This window comes from Buteo buteo, chromosome 8, assembly GCF_964188355.1.
Source record: "Buteo buteo chromosome 8, bButBut1.hap1.1, whole genome shotgun sequence".
In the NCBI taxonomy this organism is placed as follows: domain Eukaryota; kingdom Metazoa; phylum Chordata; class Aves; order Accipitriformes; family Accipitridae; genus Buteo; species Buteo buteo.
In genome coordinates, this window is record NC_134178.1 from 32,009,461 (window position 1) to 32,035,449 (window position 25,989).

Genomic DNA, 25,989 nt, shown 5'->3' on the forward strand with positions numbered 1-25,989 from the left:
GTTCGTAGTGCAGGGCCACTCGCTAGGCTCTGTCAGTTTTCAAGCTGAGCAGCAGCTTGGATATTACATACCCTCCACAGCAGCGCGATTTTGCTCTAGCTCGGCTGAAGTTTTCCCACAGATAAGAGGGAAAGGGGTGGGGAAGAAAGATTGCCCTGAGGACACCTCTCTCTTGCAGGACATGGAGGTAAAGAAAACTTTTATTTCCACTAGCTTGTGACTGGCTCTTCGATCTGCGTTAGCTCCACCTTGCAAAGCAATTTCTCACTAAAGGCAGCTCAAAATATCTCTTTGCTGAGGTTCAGATAAATGTCGTTTCCCCCCCGCCCCTGCCCCTGCCATGCACCTCAGAATATTTTGTGGATTTTAGTCCAGATTTTGAAAGTAAGGGGATGGTATGGGGAGAAATTACCTCTGTAAAAGGGGAACGAGGAAAGACTGCCATTTATTTTTTAGTCTCTGGGGTGGGAAAGAGAGCTACATTTTAAAAGGTATCATTTTGAAACGCAATTTTAAAAATTCAGTAAAAATGGGGACATAAGGAGAAATGAACAAACCGTACAGGATTAGTGGGCTCCTTGGGGTTGATTCCTACCCAACCCATGCAGCAGCAGCTGTGATTTGGACCCTAAGCAGTGTGTTCCCCCTGTTCCATGTGGATTGGGCGATCTCACTTTCATTATCAATAGAGCATTTTGGTTCAGGAGAGATGACCCAAGAACCATTGCTTCGGCAAGGTAAATGAGTAGCACACCCCTGGAAGGTTTCCTGTGCCTTTTTCTCCATTCTGCTTGTCCCATGCTTCAGGAGAGCCGGAGCTCTTGTCTCTGGGTGGTCACAGGGCTGGTGGACAGGAGTCAGGCTTCCCTGGTGTTTAAGTCCAAGCCTTCACCTGCGTAGCACCCTCTTGGACAAGGCAGTTCAGTTCACTTCCCCTTGCCTCTTTTCCCATTCATACGAAAAGAGAGTGACGGTGCTTGCTTCGCTCATGTCAGACTGGATTCACTAGCTTTTCAAACAATTTTTTAAGTGGCAAAGGAAAAAAAGTATTTTTAGGAGGGCCACGGGAGATAGAGAGGCGATTACAACATTGGCAAAACCTCAAATTACGAAAGAGGACTTTTGTTATTTCTCTCAGCTAAACACAGATCTTACTAAACATTTTATATTATCTTCCCAGAGAAGCCTTTTTCTGCATCTGTGCAGCCCCAGCAGCAGGGGACATGCGACAAAGGCAGGGAACAGTGTGCTTGAGGCACCACTACAACTTTTCTTTGAAGATTTCCAGTGCCTAGCTCAGCTGGGCAGTTCTGATAATGCCCAGGTGCTAACATTGCAGTCCTTGCTACCTGTGCTGGGCTGCCCCCCAGGCAAGGGTTAAAGATCAGGCATGTTCATTACAAGAAACGTCTTCAACAAACTATCTAAACAGATTTTGGTGTGGAGAAGGACCAAGGAGCGATCAAACCAACTCAGCACAGACTACGTGTGGCATGACAAACATATAGCTTTGTAAGGAGTTTTCCGTTTGACAGAGCCTGGATCAGTAACTGTTAACACTTCTTTTATTCTTTTTTGCTATATAGTATCCTGTGATGTCTCAGAGGGGAAGGGGAGTCGAGCTCTTAATTTGTTATAACTGCTGTGCACAGTAAGCTACATATGGAGCAAAGACTAACTTAGGGCTGAAGCAGGTATTTTGTCATGTGGAAGACTCTCTGCCCTCTCCTCTCTACACACAGAGGACTGCACCCCTCAAGTATTTTCTGTTGTCTGCTGCAGCAGTGTTTCAGAGTAGAAAGAGACAAACCTGCCATTTCCTTTTTGGGAGACACGTGTTACACATACGGCAGGTCTGACGGCCAGGAAGCTAAAAGTTTCCTGCTCTTGATTCTGTCCGTTTACCTCCGCTTCCCACTCTTTCCCCATGTTACCTTGTTTTCTGATAATCTGTAGACTGCTGCATCCATTCTTATTTTTAAAACACCTCAACTCCCAAGACATATTTTAAGTAGTGCACTTGGTCTTCCCTTCCTGCCCCAGCCCTCCAAAAAGGTGGTTAATGTCCCAAAGGTAAGAAGATATTAGACCAAAATAGAGCCAAGAGCAAGAGCTTGAGTTCTCACCTGCCAATTCTCTGCTCTGTTTCTTCCTGAGAGCTTTTCACAGGCAGCATGAGCAGGACCCAGAGACTCGCTACAGCTTTTGCTTTAAAAACAGATTTAATGGTCCTTTGCAACAGGAATGAGAAGTTCTGTCATTTCCCTATTTGCTTCATCAGTGGCGGGCAGAGCTGCTCTGTGCTTTCCTGCTGGCATAACTGGCAAGCTCTTTGCTCTAGTGGCACACATGAGGATTACCAGCATTAGGGAAAAAAGGGCAGAGGGCTGACCTAGCCAGCTGATTTCCATCACAACTCTGGCAGGAAGACCCTATTTTTGAAACACTCACAGAAGCAATATAGTTAAGATCACTTTCTTAGAGTGGTTATGTGGTTTTGCTGCTCCTCAGGGGCTAGTACCTACAGTCTTAGCCATTCTGTCATCAGGAACGTGCCACATTGAAAGCAGTAACTGTAGACATTTAAGATCCCAAAGAGGGAGAAAAAGGCAGCAAAACCCTGTTCTTGCAGTTCCTGTAATTTTGTGAGTCTGCTGATCTTCAGGGGTTTTTTTGTGAAGACCCAGCTTTCAGAATCAGTTTTCTTTCCAGTGTTATGACTGATGAAAGGAACTTGAAATCATGAAGCTTATATCACAGACTGTTACATGAGGAGTTCATATAAAAAATGGGTAAAGCTGGCACTGATGAAAGCTGAGCCACTTGTAAAAAAGCAGCCACTAAACATTCTTTGCACTCATGGTACAAAAAGGATCAGAAATTATTGTGTTGGTTTGTTAGTTTACATCTTCAGATTTGGTCCAAGCTGTCTAATTCCCATAGCTGTACCATACCTTGCTGCAGACGTTGTGAGTTAAGGCATCCACTGAAAGTGCTTGTGGCTTTCTGTAGCCCGTATTCAACAGCAGTCATGGCATTCCTCTTCCCAGCCTCTCTGTAGGAGCTTGGGAGCATGGAGACATTTGAACTTTACTTGCATAGCAAAGGGAAGAAATCCAAGGCTGAGTTTCACTTTGGTGGCTCCCTATGGTGCAATGGATTCCCTAAGCAGCAAAGGTGCAGTAACCAGGATTATTTTGGGAAGGCTCCCCTCTCCTTTGTGCCTACCAACAGATTTCATTTCTTTCTGTGACATCTCCATTCCCATGTCTCTTTTCTGCAACCAGCTTCTGCTAGATCTTCATTTTTCCTGTCACTACACCAGCTCAGGAGAGAGAAAGCTTTTCCAGGGCTAAGAGCAGTTCTCTGCTCACTTCACCACTTCCCTTCTGGGCAACCTACTGGACACAGCTCCAGCCCCAGGTCCTGTGCTCTCCCTACACCCCAATGTCCTCATCTGGGACATCTGGAGAGGGATGGGACCACTCTTGCCCTTTTCAGTAAAGCTCCCTGATCTGTCATGTGAGGATACCACCAAGAGGCCCTGGGTACTGCCCCACTCCTCTAGCGAGCAGCAGAGCAGCGTGGAAAAAATTCCTCCAAGTCCTCTGTTCCCCGTCTCAGCAGGAGGCTGCAGAAACCTCCTGGGGTTCAAACACATCCCCTCCTTCAACAGGCGGGGTCTGAAGCCATTTCTTTCTTTGTGCTGTGGTCAGCCAGACATCACGACTGAGCACAATTCTGGGTCCAGTATCCCAATGGCTGCATCCTTCCAGGAGCCATGGGGAATGACGCCCTCGCCCAAACTACAGGGCAGCTTTCTTTTAGCATAGGCACTTACCCTGTCCCTAGGAAAACTGCAGTAAGGATATGTGAACTGTCACCCAAGAGGACTGAAGCGGAGGGGATGGAGGAAAGGGTACTTGGTACTGTAAAGGCAAGGGGGCTGAAATCTGTAACCATTATGGTCCTCAGAGCAGCAGGACAGTAAGCCACACAGAGGTGAGCTGGGCAGAGTGAGGTCTCTGCCCACCCTTGTAGCTGTGGAGCCAAGATTAGGTACAGGCTTTACGCCATGGTTAGCTCTGCCAGGAAACAATTTCCCTTTCTCAGGAAGCTCTGCTGCTTGGCTTTTGTTCCAAAAGTTAAAATATTCCTTTTCCACTCTTCTTTTTTCTTTTTGCTTAACAGAACATTTTAACCTCAAATACACTTATTTTCAGTGTTTCCTCCCAAAGTCATCAAAATGACACATTCATGCAGAGTGTCTGTGTAGATAAAGGGAAGAGTATTTAAATAGACTAGGAGAGGTACCATATGACCCTATTTTACTCCTCGGGTCTGGGCAGATTTAGGATCTGCCTGACAGTAAATAGCATGTCTGTAGCAGAGGATCCTGGAAAGGATCAGGTTTGCCAGACTTCCACATCCCAGTGACTGGATAAGGCCTCCCACTTGAAAGACAGAAAGGAACAAAACCAAACCCCATGGGCTGTGCTGTGATGCTTTCTTGTACCTAGTGGAGACCCCAGAGTAAATGGTTTGCAGAATTAAAGCTTTTCCTGTGTCAGTGGAGAGGGATGATTCTTCTGAACCCCTCTTCTCCCTCACTCCCCATTTTAAACTTTGGTTGTCTGAGTATCCCAGATCATGGTGATAGCATTTTGGAAAAGCCTTCTTTCCTGTAATCCACGCTCCAACTGGCAGGACGCACTACTGTTGAGCAACATATTATGCATACCTTCTCATACATTCCCAGGATCTGCTTATCTGAAGAACAGGGGAAATCATCAGCATTGCTTTATTGATTGGTGCTGCTAGGAAACTGCTGATTTTCGTCATGGAAATGACCAAGCCCATAAAAACTAGGGGTGGTTTTCCTGTCTGTTTCCACGTGGTTGGTTAACAGTTGTAGAGAGGCAGATGCTCCTTTTTCTAAAACACCAACTCTACTGCCTAAATTTGGGATCTGAGATGGCAGCTGTACCCAGCAGCAAGAGTACCTGTTTGGAGGACCTATCTATTTTACTGGTGAAGCCTGCTACCTGTAGGTGGTATAATACCACAGAGACTCAGCTGTCTTGGTGACTTACAGACAATTACATGGCTTTCGCAGTTTGCAACACTGCATGCGTAAGAATGAACTTGGTCTAGAGACGGGAGATCTGTTGTGTAAGGAGAAGTTATTATTACACATTCACTGCACAGTTCCTTCACACCTAGTTATTGTCAGAGGCACAGGGCACTTTATTCTTATGGAGTCTTGCATAGGCAGGTATTTAAGTCTCACTTCATCCAAGCCACAATTTATCTAGCTATGAGTCTTTTGCCAGAAACGCTTTTACATTAACATCAAGTCTGAGGCACATCTTCATGATATCTTATCATCACTATATGGGTCCTGGTAATGTAGTGACAAGGATGAGGTTTATCTGCCCCATTAGTGCCAAATAATGTTTTCACCTGTTAGAAAGAAAAAAAGACATTAGACCAAATTCTTGTCAGTTATGAGCACATCACTTGCTAAAAGCAAAGACCCAGACATTGCTTGCCAGATTGGCAGCTGGTATAGATGCATGCCCTTTTTCTTTTGTTCTTCAGCGTCAAATTTTGAAAGAGCTCAAAACACACACAACAGGTAGCAAGGTGGTAAGCTGGTTTTTGCATACAAGAGTCCTTACACAAATAAACCTGTTTACCCTTTGTAACGAGATGCACACAGTGTTTTGGTCAGTGTGGATGACTAGTGGCCAATCTGCAAAGGATATTGATTTACGACTGCCAGCTTCAACAAAGCCACTGTTCATCTCAGGCTTCTCAAATCCGTGCTCTCAGCATGATTGGACCACAGCTCAGATTGTGCTTTTGTACAAGTTGGTAGCTATGGCATGCAGTGGTGCTTTTCTGAGCATCTTGAAGTACTTCACAAAATATAAAACCTTTCCCTCATGCTCTATCACTGAACCAAGCCACATGCTGCTTCTTAAGGCAAGAAATTTATTGCTCACATAGGTCACAGCTTTCCAAGCACAGAGAATTAACACATGCAGTCTGGAAAGCCTCAGTATCTAAATGATGTAGACCAATGACTTGTTGTTCAGAGAAAGACACAAAAATGCAAAGGAGAGGGAAAGCTGACTCAGAAGAATGGAGTTAAACAAGTCAGTGTGGCTTTGCAGTGAGACAGAGGACAGTAATCTAAAACTTTTAACACAGAGGAAACAGAATTAGTTAGTGCATCGGAAAAGTAGTACACCTAGGAATAATGGGATCCAATTAAAGGGAGGATGTATATCTCACCGAACAACAGGAAGGACTTCTAGCAGTGAGGTCTAGCAGAATTTGGAATAGTGTAGTGGAAACCAAATGCAGTGGAAACCCATGACAGATTAAAAAATAGACTGGCTAGAGCATTAGAAAGATAATGGCAGGAGCAATCTTCTATTGCATTCAAGCAATAGTATTGATAGGGTTACCAGAGGGGCAGGACCATATTGTTTCTGCAGTTCTTCCACATGCGGGGCTGCTAGCAGAAGCTAGTGGCTATTCAGCATCAGGCACCAAAAGCGTTTATGATTCCCTCCTGCTATACCATATTGTTCAAGCCCTGCAAACTTCTGCCTATGGGAAACTTAGGTCAAAATGAATTGGCATCACATCTGCAAGAGTCTGGGAACTGTTCTTTTATTGCCTGTGTAAAACAAAACCAATTTTTCTTTGTATTCTTCCTTCCTGTTTTACGAATGGGTTTCTTTATCCTTTAAAACTGTGTACTGCAACAGCAATCATGGGTTATTCAAGCCAATCATCTTGAAATACCTTTCTGCTGAGTGCCATGGTCCCCTGGTTTAAGTTCAGATGAAACAGGTCCTGGTTTCATATACACACACTTGAGCTTATGTGCCAGGTTTCCTAGGAATTTCACCCCTTGGGCCCTGCACCAAGCATGTGTTTAACTTGTGAAATGTGCACGGTACAATTTGGTTTCCCGCTTAGTCTTTACACAGTGTGCAGAGTTGTCAACACTGTCCCCTCATGAAAACCCAGTGTTTTCATTCCTGGTTTCAAGGTATTAATTCCCAGTTAGAGGCAGAGGGGCTGTCCATGCAAACAAATACAGGCATACACACTGGTCCTCTAGACCACAGGTGTCTGTAAAGAGGACAAAGTGGAAGAAAAGCGATGGATTGCTGAATGCCCTGGAGCATGAGGTGACAGGAGACATAAAGGTAACAAGTCAGACAGGTCACCCACACAGAAAGGAAACAGTCTTAGCACCTTCTTTTTCATCTCCCGGCTCAGTGCAAAGTTGTCTTTTCCACTCATATCAGAACTTCTAATCTCATGTACTATCAAGTCCTGCTCCGTACAGCTCAAGAAGCCTTTGCCCACAGCCACCCAGGGATTCCTTCTCAGCCCCTCTGTTCCTGCTCCTTTGTATGCACTGAGCACGGGACTCACCTTCCTTGGCTCTGCCCTCCCACCCCAGTCCCCTGCCCTTGGCACTGGCATCTCACACTACTCCAGTTCTGACCTCAGACACCTGATGTGGGTGACCCACCAGCGACGCTCTCCGGGCCAGGCCCTGCAGGACTTTCTTCAGGAGTGTGATGCTCAAGGTCCAGCCTCACAGGGTCCATCCCCTGCAGCAGCTCCGTGCTCTGATCCAGCAAACTGAAGCCTGCATCATCTACAGCAGCTCTTCGAGCCTTTGTAGCAGGCAGCAGTTTAGCCTGTATATTCTCAAAGGCAACAGCTGGAAGCCTTTTCTTTTTGTAGCCCCTGGGAAAGAAAAGCCATCAAGTAATGAAACTGTCGTACTTTATTTCTTCTGCCTCTGATCTACAGCTCAAAAATTGCTGGATCATTCTCTTGTAAGTTGAATGTAATTTTTCTTCTCAACACCTTTTATTTTAAGATCTATGGATTCAGTGACATGCTGGCCAGAGCTTCCTAGTGCCAATTTACTCACTGAGCAAGTGGCGTGCAGGCACTGAGCCCATGCTTCATGGAGACCTGGTTCCGGTGGCCCAGCTTTAACCTGGAGAAACTGTGTGTGAGGTTGAAGGAACTTAGTCCCCCTTCTTGTCACAGAAAGAACATATAAACAAGTTTCAGTCAGCCATCAGGAAAAAGAAATAGAGCACTGAAGTGAGCAGGGTGTTTCAAAGGTCTTGCAAACATCGGGTTTCTCCTTTACAGGGTGGTTGGGAGAATTTTATTAGCCGGTTAACTCAGAAACAGAGATAATTATCTTTCTCAGATCACAGAAAAAATCCATGTCAAAGGCCAAGCTGCAGCTCAGGAATTGCTTGTGTGCATTTTCCTTAGGGTATAAAATAGAGTCATTTACCTATAGAAATCACTAAATTTCTAATGCATCATTAGAGCTGATACAGACTGGGCTGAAAATTCAAATAGGCATTTTCAAACATAACAGCAAATTACGGCTGCCTGGATCCATTTGCCCAGTGTAGGGCCTGGTTTTCAGGGGCCTCGCAAACTGGACATTCCAGATGGAGCTGAAGGGAGGGCAGCTGCAGAGAAAGCAGCTTCGCAGACCCAGATCCTCAGTGCCGCTTGGGGCCACTGAGCCCTCCAGGGTCCAGCTGAAAAGACATCTCTGGGGATGTAGATTAGCATTCACACCTCAAGCTGGCTGCTAGCTGAGTGCTTACTATCACTTTCCTCCGCTCCATATCTGCATATCTTTTTAGACTAAATTCCTGGCTCAGATAAATATGAACCTCCTTCTCTGACCTGCCTGTATCCAGTGTAGACCTAATTTAATAGCAATGTGTTACAAAGATAGCACAGTCCTAACTGATGAGTCCTGGAAGCTGCACTGGTTGGGAGCTCTGTGTAGGCTCATTTACCCTTCTGATTTTCTGTTCCCAGCATGACGAATTAAGAGGAGTTGAATCCCTGTGCTGCTACAACTAGGATGTCTCTAGTGTTCAGGTTAAATGGGGAGGTATCAGAGTCTACTTACAGCATTTATTGGAAGTATTTTGCATTTTTCCTGCTCCTCATATTTTCTGTGTCCCTTTTTTGACAGTTCAGTGACTTCAGTTTCTAATTTGATCTTCTGAATAGCTTCAGATTAGATAATTAACACATACTATATAGGCACCTGCTTAAAGTTCATCCTCTTTAACCATTCCAGCAGTCCAAGAGCAGACCCTTCCTCATCCCACCTGAAGCACCTTGCATCTGAGCCCCCTCCTGTTGAAGTTCATCTTATTTCAGACCTCTGCTAAAAGCAGGGCTTTCTTCCTCACCCCACGTGAGGCAAGCAAGGGAGAAGCTAAAGTGAATAGCAGTTGAAAGGTGATTCATTGGACTGAGACCTTTCCTCCTACAGGGGGTGTTCCATTCCTTCAGAGCAGTTGCCCAAGCACCTCCATGTCTGTAGGTGAGAGCAGGGTGCAGCCTCCCATTGTGTCCACAGCTACACAAGGGCTATGCAAGTCACTTCAAGCAACACTGTAATTTGGATGGTTTAAAATAATAGTTTTCTGCAAGGCACATTTTAACCAACAGAAAGCTGCTCATCTCAGAGGTCTGTATCAGATGACAACCATGGTTTGTGCATATCATTCCCCACTGAAATAGTATGCATGCATGCCCAGCCTTCCTGGCCATCTCTCTCCCCTGTGCCTTTGTCGAGGAGACTGTGCTCATATGAGATCAGATGCACTTGCCCCACAGACCGCACTATTTCCCTTCTCCCTGTGGGCAGCCTGGGAGGTTTTGCTGGTTGTTCCTCCATTAGCTCACCTCTCATCCTTCTAGAGCAGGAGGAGCTCCCCAGAACAAGGCCTGGAAGTACACACACAGAGGCACCAATTAATTTGGGGAAACTTGACAGGCTGTGTACAGTTCCCAGACCATTAAGAAAAACAGATGTCTGAGAGGGAAACATTGGGAAGCCGAGAAGGATCCTGGGGAAAACCCCAGCCAGGAATGGAGCTCTGTACAAGCAGCTGGTGCAAACAGCACACTAGGAAAGCAGCTATGTCTTATGGTGGCCATCACTGCTCTTCTTCAGAACTACCATCTCACCCTTCCACCCATGGAGGCATTCGCTAGTAGTGTGAGTATCTCAAGGACAAATCCCAGATACTGGTTGTACAAGCTGCTAAAGACATATGGGAAGCAATACACTCCAGTCCAGCCAGACCGCTGCCTTGGTAACAGCTGTTGTCAGCTGTAGATTAAGACATCAGCATCACTCTACCAGGGGTAGAGATCAGTCCTTGGCTCCAAAGGAGCTATTCCATATGCCATATGCGGAGTGTCTATGCATTCCTAAAACAACACAACCTCAGCAACTTACCTATTCAAAGGATAATTTCTGAGAAGTAACCTCTTTCTTTCCCCCACATGCCTTTAACATAAATATCTGTATTTTAGGTATCTGCAGTATCTCATGTCTGGTTGTATCAACCAAGTTTTCAGGCAGCATTTGTTGCTAGAGGCCTCCCATCAAATGGAGATGAGTTAATGATGGGACTATACACCCTGCCTGACACACCAGAAAAGCCAGAGCTCTTCCTGAACTAAGCTGAAAGCTGTGTAGGTGTTCATCTAATGAAGATTAAGTTTGGAGAAATGAAAAATGGTGTTCCTTGAAAGAGAGTGGGGATCTTCAGTTATTTAGGAAAGTGGTGCATTGGCTCTCAGATGATACTGAAATCCTGCTGCCCACTAGCCTCCTTCATTGTGACCTTCTCTGAGAGAGGAGCTGAGGGCTGTATTTGACAGGGCATTTCAGAGTAAGGTTGCTTTTAGCATCCCAATCCAAATTTTCATAATCTTGAGTAACAGGAATGTTCAGTATATCTGCTGCAGGATTCTGGCTCACTGGCTGCACTGATGTTTTAGAGGCACAAAGTATTTCCCCCAAACCACTTAGAGTTATTCTAAACTTGATGGAAAAAGACTGCAGATGTGTCACTGGTGTTCACTTGGAGCAAGGGAAGAGCTCTGCAACATCAACATTGTTCTTTAAAGACCAAATGCTCATTATAATGAGAAAAAAAGTGAAGTATTTTTAAAACAGACATATTAACTCGAAGGAAATAGCAGGACGCTGAGTTCCCAGGACTTCATAAAGGGAGGAGACACATTAATTTAGTCTTCTAGTGTAGTCAAATTTAGTAATTGAAGAGATCTTTGTTAAACTAGTTGTGTCTTTTTATCTCGGTGCTTAAGGTTACTGATGGCTCAGCTCCAATTTGCAGTGTACAGGGTACCACCAGGTAGTAGTTAGATGGTTTGAAATACATTACCACCTACAGTAGCCAGATAGTACACCATCAACTTCTGAACCTTGCTGTACTTTTTTTTCTTGAAGCTGTAGAATCTGAAATATCTCAGCCTCCTCTAAAAAGGCATGTCTTGTCCTCGTTGTGGCAGAGTAAGCCTTGAATGGAGACACTAGTGCACCCCAAAGACTCAGAAAGGAGAACCCCGTGTGGTTTGTCTGGGCTTAAAACGCAGCACGGATGACTTTTTGAAGTTGCATTGTTTCAGGTGGCAGGAAAACCCCTCTTGCAAAGAGCTGCTCCAGAGAAAGGTTGCTGTACCGCTTGTGTGGGCATAGCCTCTGTGCCTTTCATTGTTTCTCCGCTTGTGTGGCTGTGTATGACCTTATTGAGCCAGATATCAACTTTATCCACAAGCCTTTTCCTGCTGCCTGAAATTATTTCCATGTTGGCTGCTGGGCCTGTCTGTAAGCAGCTGTGTCAGGCTTGTAATGAGGCAATTACATACGCATGGCCCTTTTACAGGAAAGGCCAAGGCTGTTTCGCCTTGAATTGATTGGAGGCTTATCTGTTTTCTCTGCTCTCTCAGTCAAGCCAGTCGCCTCGTCCGTAGGCAACTGGCCTGGCTGGCAACATAGATTTTTACCTCGCTGCCTAGCCCCCCTACCCTTTCCTCTTCGCTGTCTGCAAGCAAATCATAGAATCATAGAATCATTTGGGTTGGAAAAGACCTTCAAGATCATTGAGTCCAGCCATTAACCATGCCCACTAAACCAGGTCCTGAAGTACCCTGTCCGTTGTCATGGATCTTAAAAACCTCGTGATCTTGATGATCACAATCTCTTCTTTCTGTACATGGCATGGCTTCTCCCCCCTGGAGCCTTAGGACTCACTGGTACTTAACAGCCTTCTGTTTCACCTTCCTAGTTCTTATCTCAGCCTCCTATCTTCTCACTGCAATAGGAGTCGCCTTGCCTTTCGAGTACCTTTTGGGCCTTTCCTCTTGAATATTCTGTCTTCTGGCACTCAATCTCATTTCAGTTGTTCTACTGTTGCTACTTTCAACGTCTTTGAGCTTTTCCTTCCTCTTACATCGTTGACTTAGTGGTCTAGGGAAACCATCGCCTGACTCTGCTTGCTGAGCCTACGCAGGTTACTGTGCATAGACCATTGTTAGGGTACAGCGCTGCAGCTGCAAGCAGGAAGGGTAAACTGAACAAACAGGGTATGCATGTGACCGAGATATGAAATCTGTTGTCTCACTAGCAAAGTGTCTTTAATACACCCTTATAATCATGCTGGATAATATAAAATTTTAAAAAATCTTTAGAAACCAGACTGAAATCCCATTAAAAAGATAATTCACTGGAAGGGAATGAGTCCTTCAGGGCTGTTGGACTTTGTTAGGACTTGCTTAGGAAGAGTTTTGTGGCAACTGGTCATGTCAGTTAATATGTGCCTAAAGTACCATGTATGACACAAAATCCAGATGGTTACTCCTCATGGATACAGAGGTGAAATGCATATACCTGGTCTGCATACATGTTCATGCAGAACTGTGACTGGGTTAATGATTCCATTGGTGTGAGCACAGCACCAAGCGAATGCATCCATTTTGATGCCATCATGAGAAGTCGTACAACACTATGACTGTGGAGCTCAGATCCGTTAATACAGGTTTCCTTGGGCTGCAGTGTAGTCATCCTCAGACACATGTGCTGTGTAGAACCAGTGTGCCACGGAGGACCAAGGGTCAATGTGGAACTCGTGAAGTCCCAGACTAAAATTCCATCCTGGATTTTGAGTAGCTGAGGGCAAGTTATTGTGTCCTAGATCAACCACAGGACTAATGCAGAACTGAAACAGTTTAATCCACACCTTCAGCTTGGAAAAAAACGTTGCAACCATTGCCTGACTCTGCTGGTTCCTTCACTTCACTAGGCATCTGCCTGCTTGGCATTAAAATTCAACCACTGCCTGGGCTGCTGCTTGTGTACAAGCCTGGGATCACCCTGCCTGACCTGTTCATAGGTGGTCAGCTGCCCAGACTAAACTGGCATTAGAAATCAGGCATTTCCCTGTTACACTTCCCCCACCCCACATCTATCTCTCCTCGCCCTCCTTTCCCTCTGAGCAGGGTGAACACAAGAAAACAGGATCAGGCATCTCACAAAAAACACTTCTCAGAAAAGGAAACGGTGACACCCATGTGTTGCTGGAGGTTTCTGCAATCACCTCAGACAAGGAGTCCCAAAACACTATATGTACACACAAAATAATTGGTTTACTTTTTAAATGGTCTGCCACCTCCTTCCCTGAGCTGCAAGTTGTGGCTGAACAGCCTGATGCCTTATTCTGCACAGGGCACAGCAGAGCCAAGAGCTGCTCGCGTCTCCGTAGGGGACGGGCTGAGGTTGCATACGTGCTGTCCCTGCACAGGCACGCTGCCCAGCAGAGACCAGGTGCTGCAGTTCGCTGCCTCTTTTGGTAATGATGGCGCTTGATCAAACCATTCTTGGCAGCCTTCGACAGACGTGATAAGACACTTGCTCAGGAAGCGGACAGCCTGGACTCCATTCTGCTCTCAGGGGGTGTGGGCTTCAAACTCTGTGGTCTGTCTAGCAAGAGATGATTTTTAATCCAGTGCTTAGGGCAAGGCTAAGGTGAGCACTTGCCAGCCTGCCCGTTAAAGCCATGCCAATGGGCAGCAAAGACTTCAAGGTTCCCCAGGGAGAGGGGAGCATACGCACCTGCCTGGTGGTCTGAGTGCTCTCCTGACAGGTAAAACCCTGACTTCCCTCAGGACCCTTTCTGTGGGGTACGCAGCAGTAGCTAGATATGCATAAAAATGCACAAGCCCATACACTGCCCTATCAGCAGAGACTCCTAACCATGAAGGTTTGAGGTACTGCTGCTGTAATGAATCGGCCTGTGCAGTGTTGGGAACATGTAGGCACTAGGCAATTGCCAAGTATTGTCATTACTAAAAGGGAGACTCAAGATCTCACTTGTAGCTTTCACAGTGATATTTGTTGGTTTTGCTAATCTCACCAGGCTGTGCTTAGCAAGCACAGACCAGGCACTCCTGAGAGCTATATGCCATGGCATGAAGAAAAGAACAACTTGCCACAAATCCAGCCTCAAAAATTTTCAGCGCCAGCCAAAGACCAGTGTGAGGTGTCTGGCATACCCTTCCTATATAAGGGCCTTTACAGTTCGGACTGTTGATGTTAGGACATGTTATTAATGAACTCTACAGAGGCAAACAGGAGGCTGCTGTCTCCACTTTGCACCCAGGAGGCTGTGAGGACAGCAGCAGCAGTCCCAACTCGTCAAGTTAAACTGAGACTTAATGCAGTTACTCTGCTGAGAAGAGATGCCTTTTGGAAGATGTGGAGAAAGCTGGCATTGGTACTGACCATCCATCATGAAAAACAATGCTACACAACACTTGCATCGCACCCACTTTGCTAGCAGAAATATGTCAACAGCAAAGGGAGGGACTTCTCAGAGGGGAGGTTAAGAACAATTATCTCATCTTATTTTCATTGTAGTCACTCTCTGAAACAAAAGCAGATAGTGTATTCACTTCTAATTTCCTGATGTCTACAGATGTTTCCTATAATTCTGTTGTGAAGGGCATAACTCCTCGCTTGCTTGTCTGGCACTGGCAGATCTCTGCTGCCTGCCTCCTCCCTCCCGGCACCAGCTGGCTCTACTGACAGAGGCAGCCATGGCATTGCTGGGGGTGATGGAGACGTACCTGTACTTGCAATGCTTTTGAACCACACCACCTAACTCCAGCCACCACCCAGTGGTCCCCGTTGCCCAGTACGATTAGGGTGGGTTTTTGTTTGTGATAACCATTTGTCTTGATGTTCAGGACCTCTAGGCAGTCCCAAGCTTACTTGGAGGGAAGTACCAGAGAAGGACCCTGAGCAAGCTTCTGATCCAAACAGGCAGCAATGCTTTCTTGAGAAAAGCCTCACTCCAACCACTATCCAGTCTAACTATCCCGTCCCTTTTACACGTAGGCATGGGTAGCTTGAACAGTGAAAGAAGGAGAACCAGCAGGAGTTTCCCCTCTACTTTTAGCAGGCAAGGAGGGGAGTACGTGAACCATTTATTTACAGTATAGCAGACATGGTCAACACAGTGCCCTTTCCTTTGAAAGTTCCCTTTACTAGTTTCGGGCTACATGATATCTCCCACCCCCACCCAATTCCCGAATCTTGCTTTTGTGAGCCTTTAAATTTGGCAGGTCTGAGTCTCTGTAGTTTTGGAATTACTGCACTGTATTTGGGAGCTGCTTGCTGTCTTCTGGATGAAAACTGCTTATCATTGCTGAGCTGGAATATCCTCACATTACCCTTTGGGCACTGCTTGACCCTGAGTGCCAAGATGGTAGCAGTTCATGAGGGAACTCTCAGAAGGAGAAAATCAAGACCAGACCACTGCAAGTCTTGAGAAAAATGTTGCCCTAAAGCAACAAACTCTTCCCAAACACAGGGAAATATTAAGTATTTTTACATATTTTATGTAAAGTAGGATTTTCCTGCCCTTTCTCCTAAAAACAAATATGCAACCCTCCCTTGAAGTCTGCATTCCTCATAGTATTCTGCCCTGTGTTATAGTCAGAGCTCTTTCCTCTTTATCACTCTCATTGTAGCTATGCAATAGCCTTGCAATTGAGTTCAGACACACTCATCCTATGTTCATTCATCTGTTGTGGAATAAGTGTTGACCTGGGTACCACTCTGAGGAGGGATGTTGTACTTCTCAGAGTTGTTCTTGTGGCTAACTTATTTACAGACTTCAAGAGACAGGCTTCTTACACTCAGGCAAGAAGCTTGCTCTCCACTGAAAACATTACAAAAAGGAAGAGTTTAAGAGGAGACCTCACATCTGTGTTCCTGCAACATGCATTTCAGTAGTCCAGTGAAATCTTTGTTAGGGCTGCTGTGAGAGCTCCTGTTTTCATTAAAACTGGAACTGAAGAGAGCTTCTAGAGATTGGTAGCATGTGTAATCAGGAGTCCTTACCTCCTCTTGCCTGTCTCCAAAACTTCCATGTCTAGTATTTTTCAACTTTTTTTTGACATTTCTCAATTAGCAAGCACTCCCTTGTCTGAAGGAGACCAGAATCTACAGCTACATAGCAATAGGCACAGAAGAGATGTGTGCCTGAGTCAGAGGAGTCTTAAGCGCATCTTCAGGGCCCAGGAGCTCAGGCTGGTCCCAAACCTAATCTGAGGTCCTGTTGTTTTCACAGAGTGTTCAGAAATCTGGAGCCCAAACTCCATCATTCACAATATATTCCCACAGGCTGCAGATTGCTTTCCCTGGAACTGCAAGACTGAAGATTGAATCTGTTTGCATGTGACATCAACCAGACCTGGAGGCCACTCTGCACTGGCTGAGGCTTGACCTTAACATCAAAAAAGCTCTGTCTTGGAAGTGCAATGATTCTGCACAGTTGTGCACACTCTCGTGTAAGACAGACAGAGGCTTAACACTAATTCCCTTTGCTGCAAGTCAAACTAGAAACCTGTTTGCACGACCTTTAAAATGCCAGTTCTGGCAAACAACAGCCAAGGATTTTGCAGAGCGTGCTGGGATCATCATTATACACCTCAACATACCCTTATACTCTTTCACAGCTGGATTGTATGTCCTGATATCAGCCCCAGAATTCTCTTTGATTCTTTCAAATGGAAATCTTACTTTATTTGATCAGCTTTCTGTTGTGTTTCACTCCTGCATCCTGGCAATGGGAGACCCATGGCAATTTGAGGCTGCTTATTCCTCTTTGCCCAGTCATCTGATGGCAGCTTGTAGGAAAAAGATGAGGACTCTGTGTATGCCGCCATTCTTTAAAGCTCACAGAATTCTCATCTGGGATATGAAATGGAGGTGTTTAGCTTCTGGTAAAGATTGACCAAAGAAAACACAACAGAAAGAGAGAAGTAGGAAAATATTCTTCCTTTTCTAGCATTTAGGATATACCTGAAAGATCTGCAAGGCATTCTGGTCTTGTCCTTTCCTGGAAAGTAACTGTGATAAAGCTCTGATGCACAAAGTTTGCAGAGCTAGCCTAGCCTAGCCCCACCAGAAGAAGGTACAGAAGTGGCTTACATGATAGCTTTTGCTCAGGTGGAGCACAGCACAGTAATTATCACTCCTGTTCTATCACGAATGGTAGGAAATACAGGGAGGAGCCTTGGCCTTGCATCCCAGGGTGTTATGGGCTACACTGACACAATGATGGACAGGACTGGCTATAACGTATCACAGAGCCACAGCTGCAGCCACTTCTAGCTGGGGCTTCTGCCAATAATTAAAATTTACCACAACCAGACAAGGAGCAGCTTCATTGCCAGATAAGACGCCAAGTGCATAAATAAACCACATAAATCCCTCCTGAAACAGAGAGCTGGAAGGTCTCCAATGAGAATGATTTGTGAAGGGTAAAGAGAGAGATGGGAAGAAGGATGCTTCGCTGGGACAGAGAGGGGTCAGTGTAGCAAGAAGAGGTTTGTTTATTCAGGGCTTACATCTTGGGATGTGTTGCTTCTTGAGCCAGGGGCCCAGCGTGCTGCTGAGCTCCAGTTGGAACAAGCATCGTGAGATTTCCTTCTAGGGATGTAAAAGATGGGCCAAGGCGAGTGTGAGCCCACCCACTTCCTGGGCAATCTGTGCTCAGCCTGTGTTGATGCTTTCGTGGATCACGAGGAAAATGAGCAGGCTCAGATTGTGGGTAGCAGCCTCTCCTGATTTTTGCTGCCCAGTTCCTCACACTGTGATTCAGGTATTTTCCCACCCTCTTGCCTTTCAGTTTGCTCCTTTGGGAGAGTTTCTGTTTTAAACCTACCCTGCTAACTTACTTCTCCCTTTGCAGTTCGAACAATGTTCCCCTTTCAATATGATCCTGATGCCACTGACGTACTCAGATGGACACAGATGTACGAATCAGTTCAGGTTATGTTGGCAGGAGGGTGCAAACCGGCATTGATCTAAATGACAGATGCAGAGAGATGGCTTTGAATGAAACTACAAACTACATATTAGAGAGATTTTTCCATTGATACCTTGGGTCCAATCCTAATTAAAAACTATTCTTGAGCTTTTTTTAGTTCATTTTAAGAGGAGTTCCTTATGAGCTGCCCATGTAATCTTATCTGCACTCATAAAACGCGAGAGCCAAAATAACTGGTGCCTGCAGAGGTTGAAAACGAAAATTCAGTTACCTATTCCCTGCCATTGAACAAGACAAAAAGAGTGGCAGATTCGCCCAGGTGAAACTAAACTTGTCTGTTCTGTGCTATTCTCTGCTTTAAGGCTAAGACCATACCCAGGGACCCATTCCAGGTTTCTTTAGATTATCTTGCTTGAACAATAAATGAACGTAGGGGTAGAAAAGGATAGTTTGGTGGATTGGCCTCTTTGGACACTTGCCTTTAGAACAGGTACTAAAGCTACTCCTAACTGAAGGAAAGATTTTATTAATTCAATTCATACAGACACATTACTATTATGTTTTCCATTGTTACTGAATATTATTGTGGCCTTTAAAAAGGTAGGACTGGTCTGACACGCAAGTGTGTTTGGCTAGTGATGAGATGCATTCATGATGCATTCTTCAGAGTGTAAATTCATGTTCTCTCCAGATAGACAGGAACTGTACCTTAGATGATGTACCATGTGAATATTCAGCGGCCTTTTGCCTCCAGCTGGCCTCAGTGGTCCAATAGAAGATGGGCCAAGGAGAAGGGATTAGCTCTTGCCTATGGAAATGGTCACCCCAAATCTGTGGGGCAGTATGGGAGGAGCTAGTACTGTCATTACTTCTCGCTTGCTTGAACTGCAAGTGAGTAGGACATCTCCAGTTCATCAAACCCTGTCTCTGCAGGCGAGTCTTTTCAGGAGAAAGGCTACACAACCTCAGCGCAAGGGTAGGAGATACTCACCCCACTCCAGCCCCCGGGGAACCCTGCAAAGAGGGTACGTTCCCCGCTACAGTTTAACGTCTTATTCCCAAATGCTGCTTTCTGTGTCAGAAACAGGTACTTGAGAAGTTTGAGAACGGCTCTTTTCAGCTAAGCTGATTGTGAATTAGTTCAGTTATGCTGAAAAACAGGCACCTCTATCAGATTAAGGCTGTACTGCTCCCTGCACAAGCTGAGAGAGTTACCCCAGTGTATGTGGTATAATCTTTCCCATGCGACAAGACCTGTGATCATCTGGCTTCTCAAATACTGCAGCTACCTTACTGAAAAACAAGAAGGGTAGGTGTCACGTCTGGGAAGGCTTTGCACAGAGACCATGTCATTTGCCTTCAGAGGACTGACCCAGGCAGGGAAGAGGTGTTCTGCAAGAGGCTCCGTTTCCTCCTGAAATCCAGTGCCTTGATAAGGGTTGATGCTTTAATTTCAAAGGAAATCACAGCACTGTTTCCCAGAATTTCTTGCTGGCCTCCAGGCAGAGTGTGATGATGGTTTATTTAGACTTAAGTAGTTTCCTCCCCACAGATGTGTCTCCCATCCCTTCCTTAGCTGAGCAGGTCCTACAGATGTAGAGCTTTGCCTCTGCCGTGTGGCAAGGAAAACCTGCTCCCCAGCCACCCATGTAGCTGCTGCTATTTGAAGTGGGGCTTCTGGAAATCTCTGACATGGTATTTGTGGGGCTTTGGTGGATGCTTAAGGGAAACTTCTCCTGAATCACTCGGCTGCCAGTAAGGTGCTCCCTGTGATAGCTTGCAGGCACTCCGGGGGTTCACAGCCTGCACTCGGCTGTGTCTCAGGTGGGAGGCAACAGATTGTAAGGTGAAATACCAGTGCCACCGACCAGAAGAGCCTTTACCAGCAGGCATGCAAAAATATGATTTTTCTGTCATATCAGCCCTCTGAATGGGAGGACACATAAGGATGCAATTTCCTCAGCCTCTGGCCAGAGCAGTTAAAGGGAAGTCCTCACCCCTGTGCTGCAGTCTGCTCCTGCCACCCCTCCATCCCCTCCTGCTACGGCAGTGCAAGCGCTTGTCCGGCTGTGCTGTGAACTTGATTGCTGAAATGATCTGGGTTAAAAATAACCTTGTAAAGAGTTAAGGGACATATTTTTAGCCCAGATCATTTCAGTGATCTAGTTTACAGCCCAGCCCCACAAACTCACACTGGTGCGAGGGAGGGGGGAAGGGGGAAAGGAAAGGTCAAGGGAGAATGAGCAGTTGGAAACATAAGCTGTCTTTCTGCCAAAACCAGGACCTTATGAAACTGCACCCCAAAAGCAGTGACCCTCTCTTGTTTTCATATAGCATACTGACAGCTGCTCCAGTGTTCAGAGCTGGGTGCTGAGGATCACTATTTCTGGATCCTGTTTGCGTAATCAAGACACTAGCCCTGAGCCTCAGATGCCTTATTGTGTCTGCCTCTGACACACTATATTCGTCATTATTTTGCCATATTTGCTTTTGCTGAGGTAGATTGTATGTGCAGCAACAAAAAGCCCCGTGAGGGTCACGGGGGAGCTTTGCAGAGCTTGTGTGAGTGCAGGGTATGGGAAGGCGGCTGGCATGATGCACTGGTATGAGAAGGGGCTGCAGGGAATTGTTCCTGCAAAGCTCTTTAGAAGCAAGGGAGGGATGTGGAAGTCAGGGACTCGCCTCAAAACCACCAGCATGAGAATGGGGGTGGAAAGTGCACAGGACCAGTACCAAAAATTGTGTAACCGTCACTGATTTCAGAGCCGCTAAATACTCCAGCCTTGCAAGGTGCTGTGGAGGGCTTGCATCTCAGATAAAAGGTGCTTCATCTGCCCAAAATACCCTACCTGCAAAAGCAGACAAGTCAGAGGTTTCATAGGGGAGAGAAGGAGACTAAAGCAGTACAGATCTCTGCTGTTATTCAGCTGGTATTTAAGTGCTGCTTAAGCCAAAACACTCCACTGTATGGCAGCTAATAGACCTTTGCTCTTTTCATCAGCCAAACCAGCTGCACAAATCCAAACCTGAACTTCTCCTTCAGTATCTGCTTCTGACTCCCACTGGTACCCTTTCAGACTAGCATTTCCAGTACCATATTATGGGCAGTGACAAAACTCATGGTATACCAATCCTGTGAGATGGAGTCATGATAGCTTTCAATTGCAAGGGGGTGGGTCATGACCAAAGCTGCTAGCTGAGAGCTGTTGTAGCCAGTTTTGCACCAGTCCCAGCATGACATTAAAATTCATCCCCAAAGCTACCTCTGGCTTTCCAGTTTTCCCCAGGAGTCTTGGCAATTTTGATTTCATAAGAAACTTGTCTGCAGTGACACTCCCCACCTGTAGCTTAAATACATGATCTTTAACAAAAGCTTTTTGTGAGTACCCAAATGGGATGCACGGAGAAACTCTTCAATCTCTTGACTTCTTTTCTGTGGGCCTTTAATATGCACCTTGTCTCACTTGGTGCCCATGGTGGGTCCATGGGCTCTAGCAGGAGAATTGGCAAATGTCATGGAGCCAGGTCGGGACACTGCTGTCCTGAGAGGCTCCCTCTGTAAGATGTTATTAATCCCACATCAGGCAGCCTTACTACCCCTTGCCTTGGCACATTAAATCGCCAGTGAAGTTGGGATTGTTCTTCTCCAGTGCTACCAAAGGGACCAGGTTCAGTTTTAAAAGCAGATGAAGAAAGATGGGGTTGAAAATTATTTTCAAATTTACTCAATTTTATGAAGTTATTTGGAAGAGGAAAGTGAAACCCCTTACAGAGAACTTGCTAGTTGCACTTCCTCTCTGGCAGACAGGGCCATGCTTACATTGATGGTATAATTCAATTCCTGTTTTGCCACTCTGTCTGAGATTTTTCTAATGCTTAGTCACTTATTTTTAGGGAACAGTAAAAGACCTCAGAGTAGCAGTCACCAAATTACTGATGGAGTAAGTCTTTTACCTTAGCTTGCTAGTTTTAGTCCATGCAGTCTGACCATGCTTCTCTTCTGAAAAGGAAAAGAATCAGCAGCTGGCTGCAAAGTGCACAAAATTAACATCTGAGTAATTTCACATTTTTTGCCAAAAAAGAGCAGAGCTGCTCCTCTTCATCATTCATAAAAGTGGTGGGCTATGTCACTGAGACAGGAAAAATGACCAGGAATGGGAAAGGTTGCATGAATATTGCGGGGCAGGAGACAGCCAGCACTGATCTCTTGGGTGAGAGGAGCAGACGCATGTCTTAGTCATGGAAGAGGCTGAGGGCTGGTACATGCTCTGCGGTGAGAGTGAGAAACTGAGGCTCCCCACCTTCCTCCCAGTGGGAGGGACACTGCCAGTCCAGACCCTGGAAGTCAGGGGGGTGTTGTTCTCCTGGCAGTGCAAGGAAGGGAACTTTTTGCATCCAAGTGCCCTGGTACAGTGCTTTTCCTTGACTAGAAGACATAAAGCCTGGCACACCAGCTGGGGAAAAAGAAAAAAAGAAGCCGTAGAAAAAGCTGGATACAGGACGGCAGTGTAATTGCCAGAAAGGGTCTGAGAAAGGACTTTTCCTGTTGCAAAACGCGTAGCGTAATCGGAGAGTCTGCAGCTGGCAGTTTTGGGAGGACACAGCCCGTGGGCTACTTGTGCTAATCTTAGAATGGCATGTTCAGTGCTTCCTGTGCCCTGGCCAGCGAGCTTCACGCTGGTGAGAGCCGTGTTGCAATCAATGCCTTCTACCAGCAAAACAAGAAACGCATGGAATCATTCCAGCCTCACAGCTTTGATCAAATCCAAAGAAAGGGAGCTGTGTTTTCAGGTTGTAACTAAAAAAAAAATTTTTAAAAAAAAAAAAGGAAGGAAAAAACACAACCACCCCAAAACAAGAGGTCAAAGAGGCCAAGAGGAAGTGCAGTGTCTTTTCTGGGTAAAGGCGAAAGGCTGTGAAAGCAGCTCTTGGAGAAAAAGGGACTATGAGGGAGGCAACCCTTCCACCATGGACACTGAGCAGCTGCAGCTCCTCAGCCTCAACTGAGTCCTCAGTTCAGGTGTCTGTTCTGCCATGCCCAGGTATCCTGGGAGCTGGTATGCCGAGCCAAACCTCCCGATCCATCCTGCCTTCCCTAGGTTCATTCTCTGCTCCCTCCTCTTTCCAGCCTGCCTTCCCTTCATGGCAGGGAACCAGCCTGCACCTGGGAACAACTCTCCCTCCCCACTTAGCCCAGCCATTATTTTTTGTGTGCAGCAGGTTGCCCTGAAGTCTGCTTACCTCACTGTTTCTTCCGTTCCCCTTATCTGCCACTTCTCCTGCCTATAATTACTCTAATGAAGCCTGAAAAGATGGGGAGAAGGTGCTAGAAGTTCACTGAGAGGAGACAGCTTGATACGGCTTTTGTGGCTGGATGCAGGAAAGCTGGTCCACAGTGTATGGGAAGTTTAACAGGGGAGATGCAGTTAGGATCCTGGAAACGAGAAATGACAGACATCTACTGGGGCTTGTGGGCCTGGGAGAAAGAAGATAGCATTTATTGGGAGCATTTATTTACAGGTCTCTGAGAAAGGGAAAGCCCCTTTTCCACAATGCAAACAGGCCTTAGCCATGCTGCTCTCTACCAGGTATTTCAGACTAGAGAGTGCTCCAAGCTGCAGATCATGAGATGATCCTTAACGTAACCTCTTGAATTTGCTTTTAATCTAGAAACTAGGAATCTAAAGAAATTCCTTCTTTAATATGATTTCAAGTTTCCACAGCTATTTCTCCAGCCCCTGTAGTGTGGTCACCCAAAGGAAATGGTCCATGTGTGAGCCAGATGGGTGTTTTGAGGGCCTTTCACCTCCAGTGATGCTGAAGGAGTGGTTGTCTTAATGAGGCAGCAGGTCCTTCCCAGGCAGAGGGGTGTAAAGGGAGAGGAAAGAGCTCTGCTGGAGCCTCTGAAGAAACAGAAATGTAATCCTCTAGCAACGGCCTTTGGGGAAATTTTCTGACTGAGAAGCAGAAGGGTATTGAGGCAGAGGGGTGAGAATTGTGGTGCAGGTCATGTGTTCATGGTGGTGGTACAGGGAGCAGACGTATGAGGTTCCTTGCTGATGGTTTGTAGCCTGGTTTGCTGTTTTGAGGTCTCCGCCTCTAACAAAACAAGGATTGTTGGTTAGTTGTTCTCAGTTCCTCTGGTTCGGTTTTCCCTGGCATCAGATACTAGAGATGAAGAACAAGGTTTCATTTCATCAACTTTGAATTCAAAGCTTTCTACTCATATTGCTTGATACACACATAGCAAAGAAAACAAGGTAAATGTGGGATGACACCAGAGCTGTGTGCTGTGGGAAGAGCTGCACCATCCAGTCTCCAACAAGCCTCCCACTTCTCAGCCTGTTGTTGACCCAGGGGAGGGGAAGCTGCTCTCAGCCCTGGTATTTCCTTCCCTCCCTGCCACCCACCTTGAGTATTTCACTGCCAAAAAAGTAGAACAGCACAGGAACATCCCCAAGCAGATGCTGGCTTGCTTCGAGGACAGGGAATGGCTTCTCACAGCAGAACCACTGGAAAAGGAAGGGCACCATTGACCAGGGCAGTAAAAAAGGGATGGGAGGGCTGAGAAGGTGGATGGGAACATCCTTTACTGCCCCACTCCATCTGCTCACTGCAAGGAAAAGATGGGGAACAGACACTTGGCTTGAAATACTTAGTTTGCTTCCAGTGAAAAATACTGTGTGTAGGCTCTTCAACTAGAGCTGAAAGGCTCTGCATGAATTACTGTTTTTCTGGGATATTTGAAAACTCTGCTAGGTCCTGTCTTCCCAAACCTCTTGCTCTCAGACTGGATGATTGATGCCAGATGTGAGAAACTCTGCTTTAAGTCCCTGCTTACTCTTGAACTTTATAACACATACACGGGCTTCTCTCTAGCCTGCTTGCTTTTCCCAGCCTTTGCTCATAACTTGTTGTTCCCAATTTGTCAGAACAGGCCAGCAGAGACCAACTCAGAGGTGGACAAGTCAGCATCACCCTCAGTGGCTCAGCTAGCAGGGAAATTCAAAGAGCAAGCAGCCAATATCACTGGAAAAGAGGTAAGGAGCACTGCAGCCACCAGCAGGTAATAGACTGGGAATTGAGGCATTCACCTCTGCCTGTAGGAGTTAGAGCATCAGTGATTTGAGCGTGAATCTGCCTTGATTTTGAATCTTCACAAAGGATTTGTCTCCTAGTGCAATGCAAGCTATGACAGTATCTTCCATGCATTGCTAACTTGTGGACAAGTATTTTGGTAGAGCCATACCTCAGGACAACTAGACACTGTAACTGAGACACTGGAAAGCTTGGTAGGGTACATACACATACTAACAGCAGCAGACAGCAATGCATGTGCTCTCTGGGCTGGCTTTTGTGGGCAGAGGGCAACAGTGAATAATGAAATAGCTAACAATGAGCCATGGAAAAAGAAAGCAAACAACAGATTACGCAGTGTAGAAGCCAGTGGCAGGTCACCAGCACCTTGTTCACAGAAGGAGAAGGTTTCCTCCAGGTAATCCCTTCTGTATGAGTCTGAGAGACAAAGCTGTCTTTTTACTTGCCCTTGTTACCTCTTCCCAATGACTTTTCAGACTCTGTGCCTACCTCTGTCATGCTGAAATTTATTTTATTGAAAGCCCACTATGCCAAGCACTACCTCACAAGCTGCCTTTCACCAGATAAGCAGAACACTAGAATACCTCTCTTAGAAAGAAAGGAAAGTCAGAGTGTTTATGGATGGAGGCTGACATTTTAGGAGAGC

The 25,989-nt window shown here is 45.9% G+C and overlaps 1 protein-coding gene across 1 annotated transcript in view; it reads left to right on the top strand.

The window, feature by feature from the left end:
* The window catches only part of RCSD1 (RCSD domain containing 1), a 35,310-nt gene continuing 9,321 nt past the window's right edge, over nucleotides 1-25,989 (top strand). The window contains exons 1-2 of the mRNA XM_075034019.1: nucleotides 1-187; nucleotides 25,178-25,285. Of these exons, the coding sequence (XP_074890120.1) occupies nucleotides 182-187; nucleotides 25,178-25,285 (114 nt within the window). The 5' untranslated portion in view covers nucleotides 1-181. The remainder of the gene's footprint in view (nucleotides 188-25,177; nucleotides 25,286-25,989) is intronic.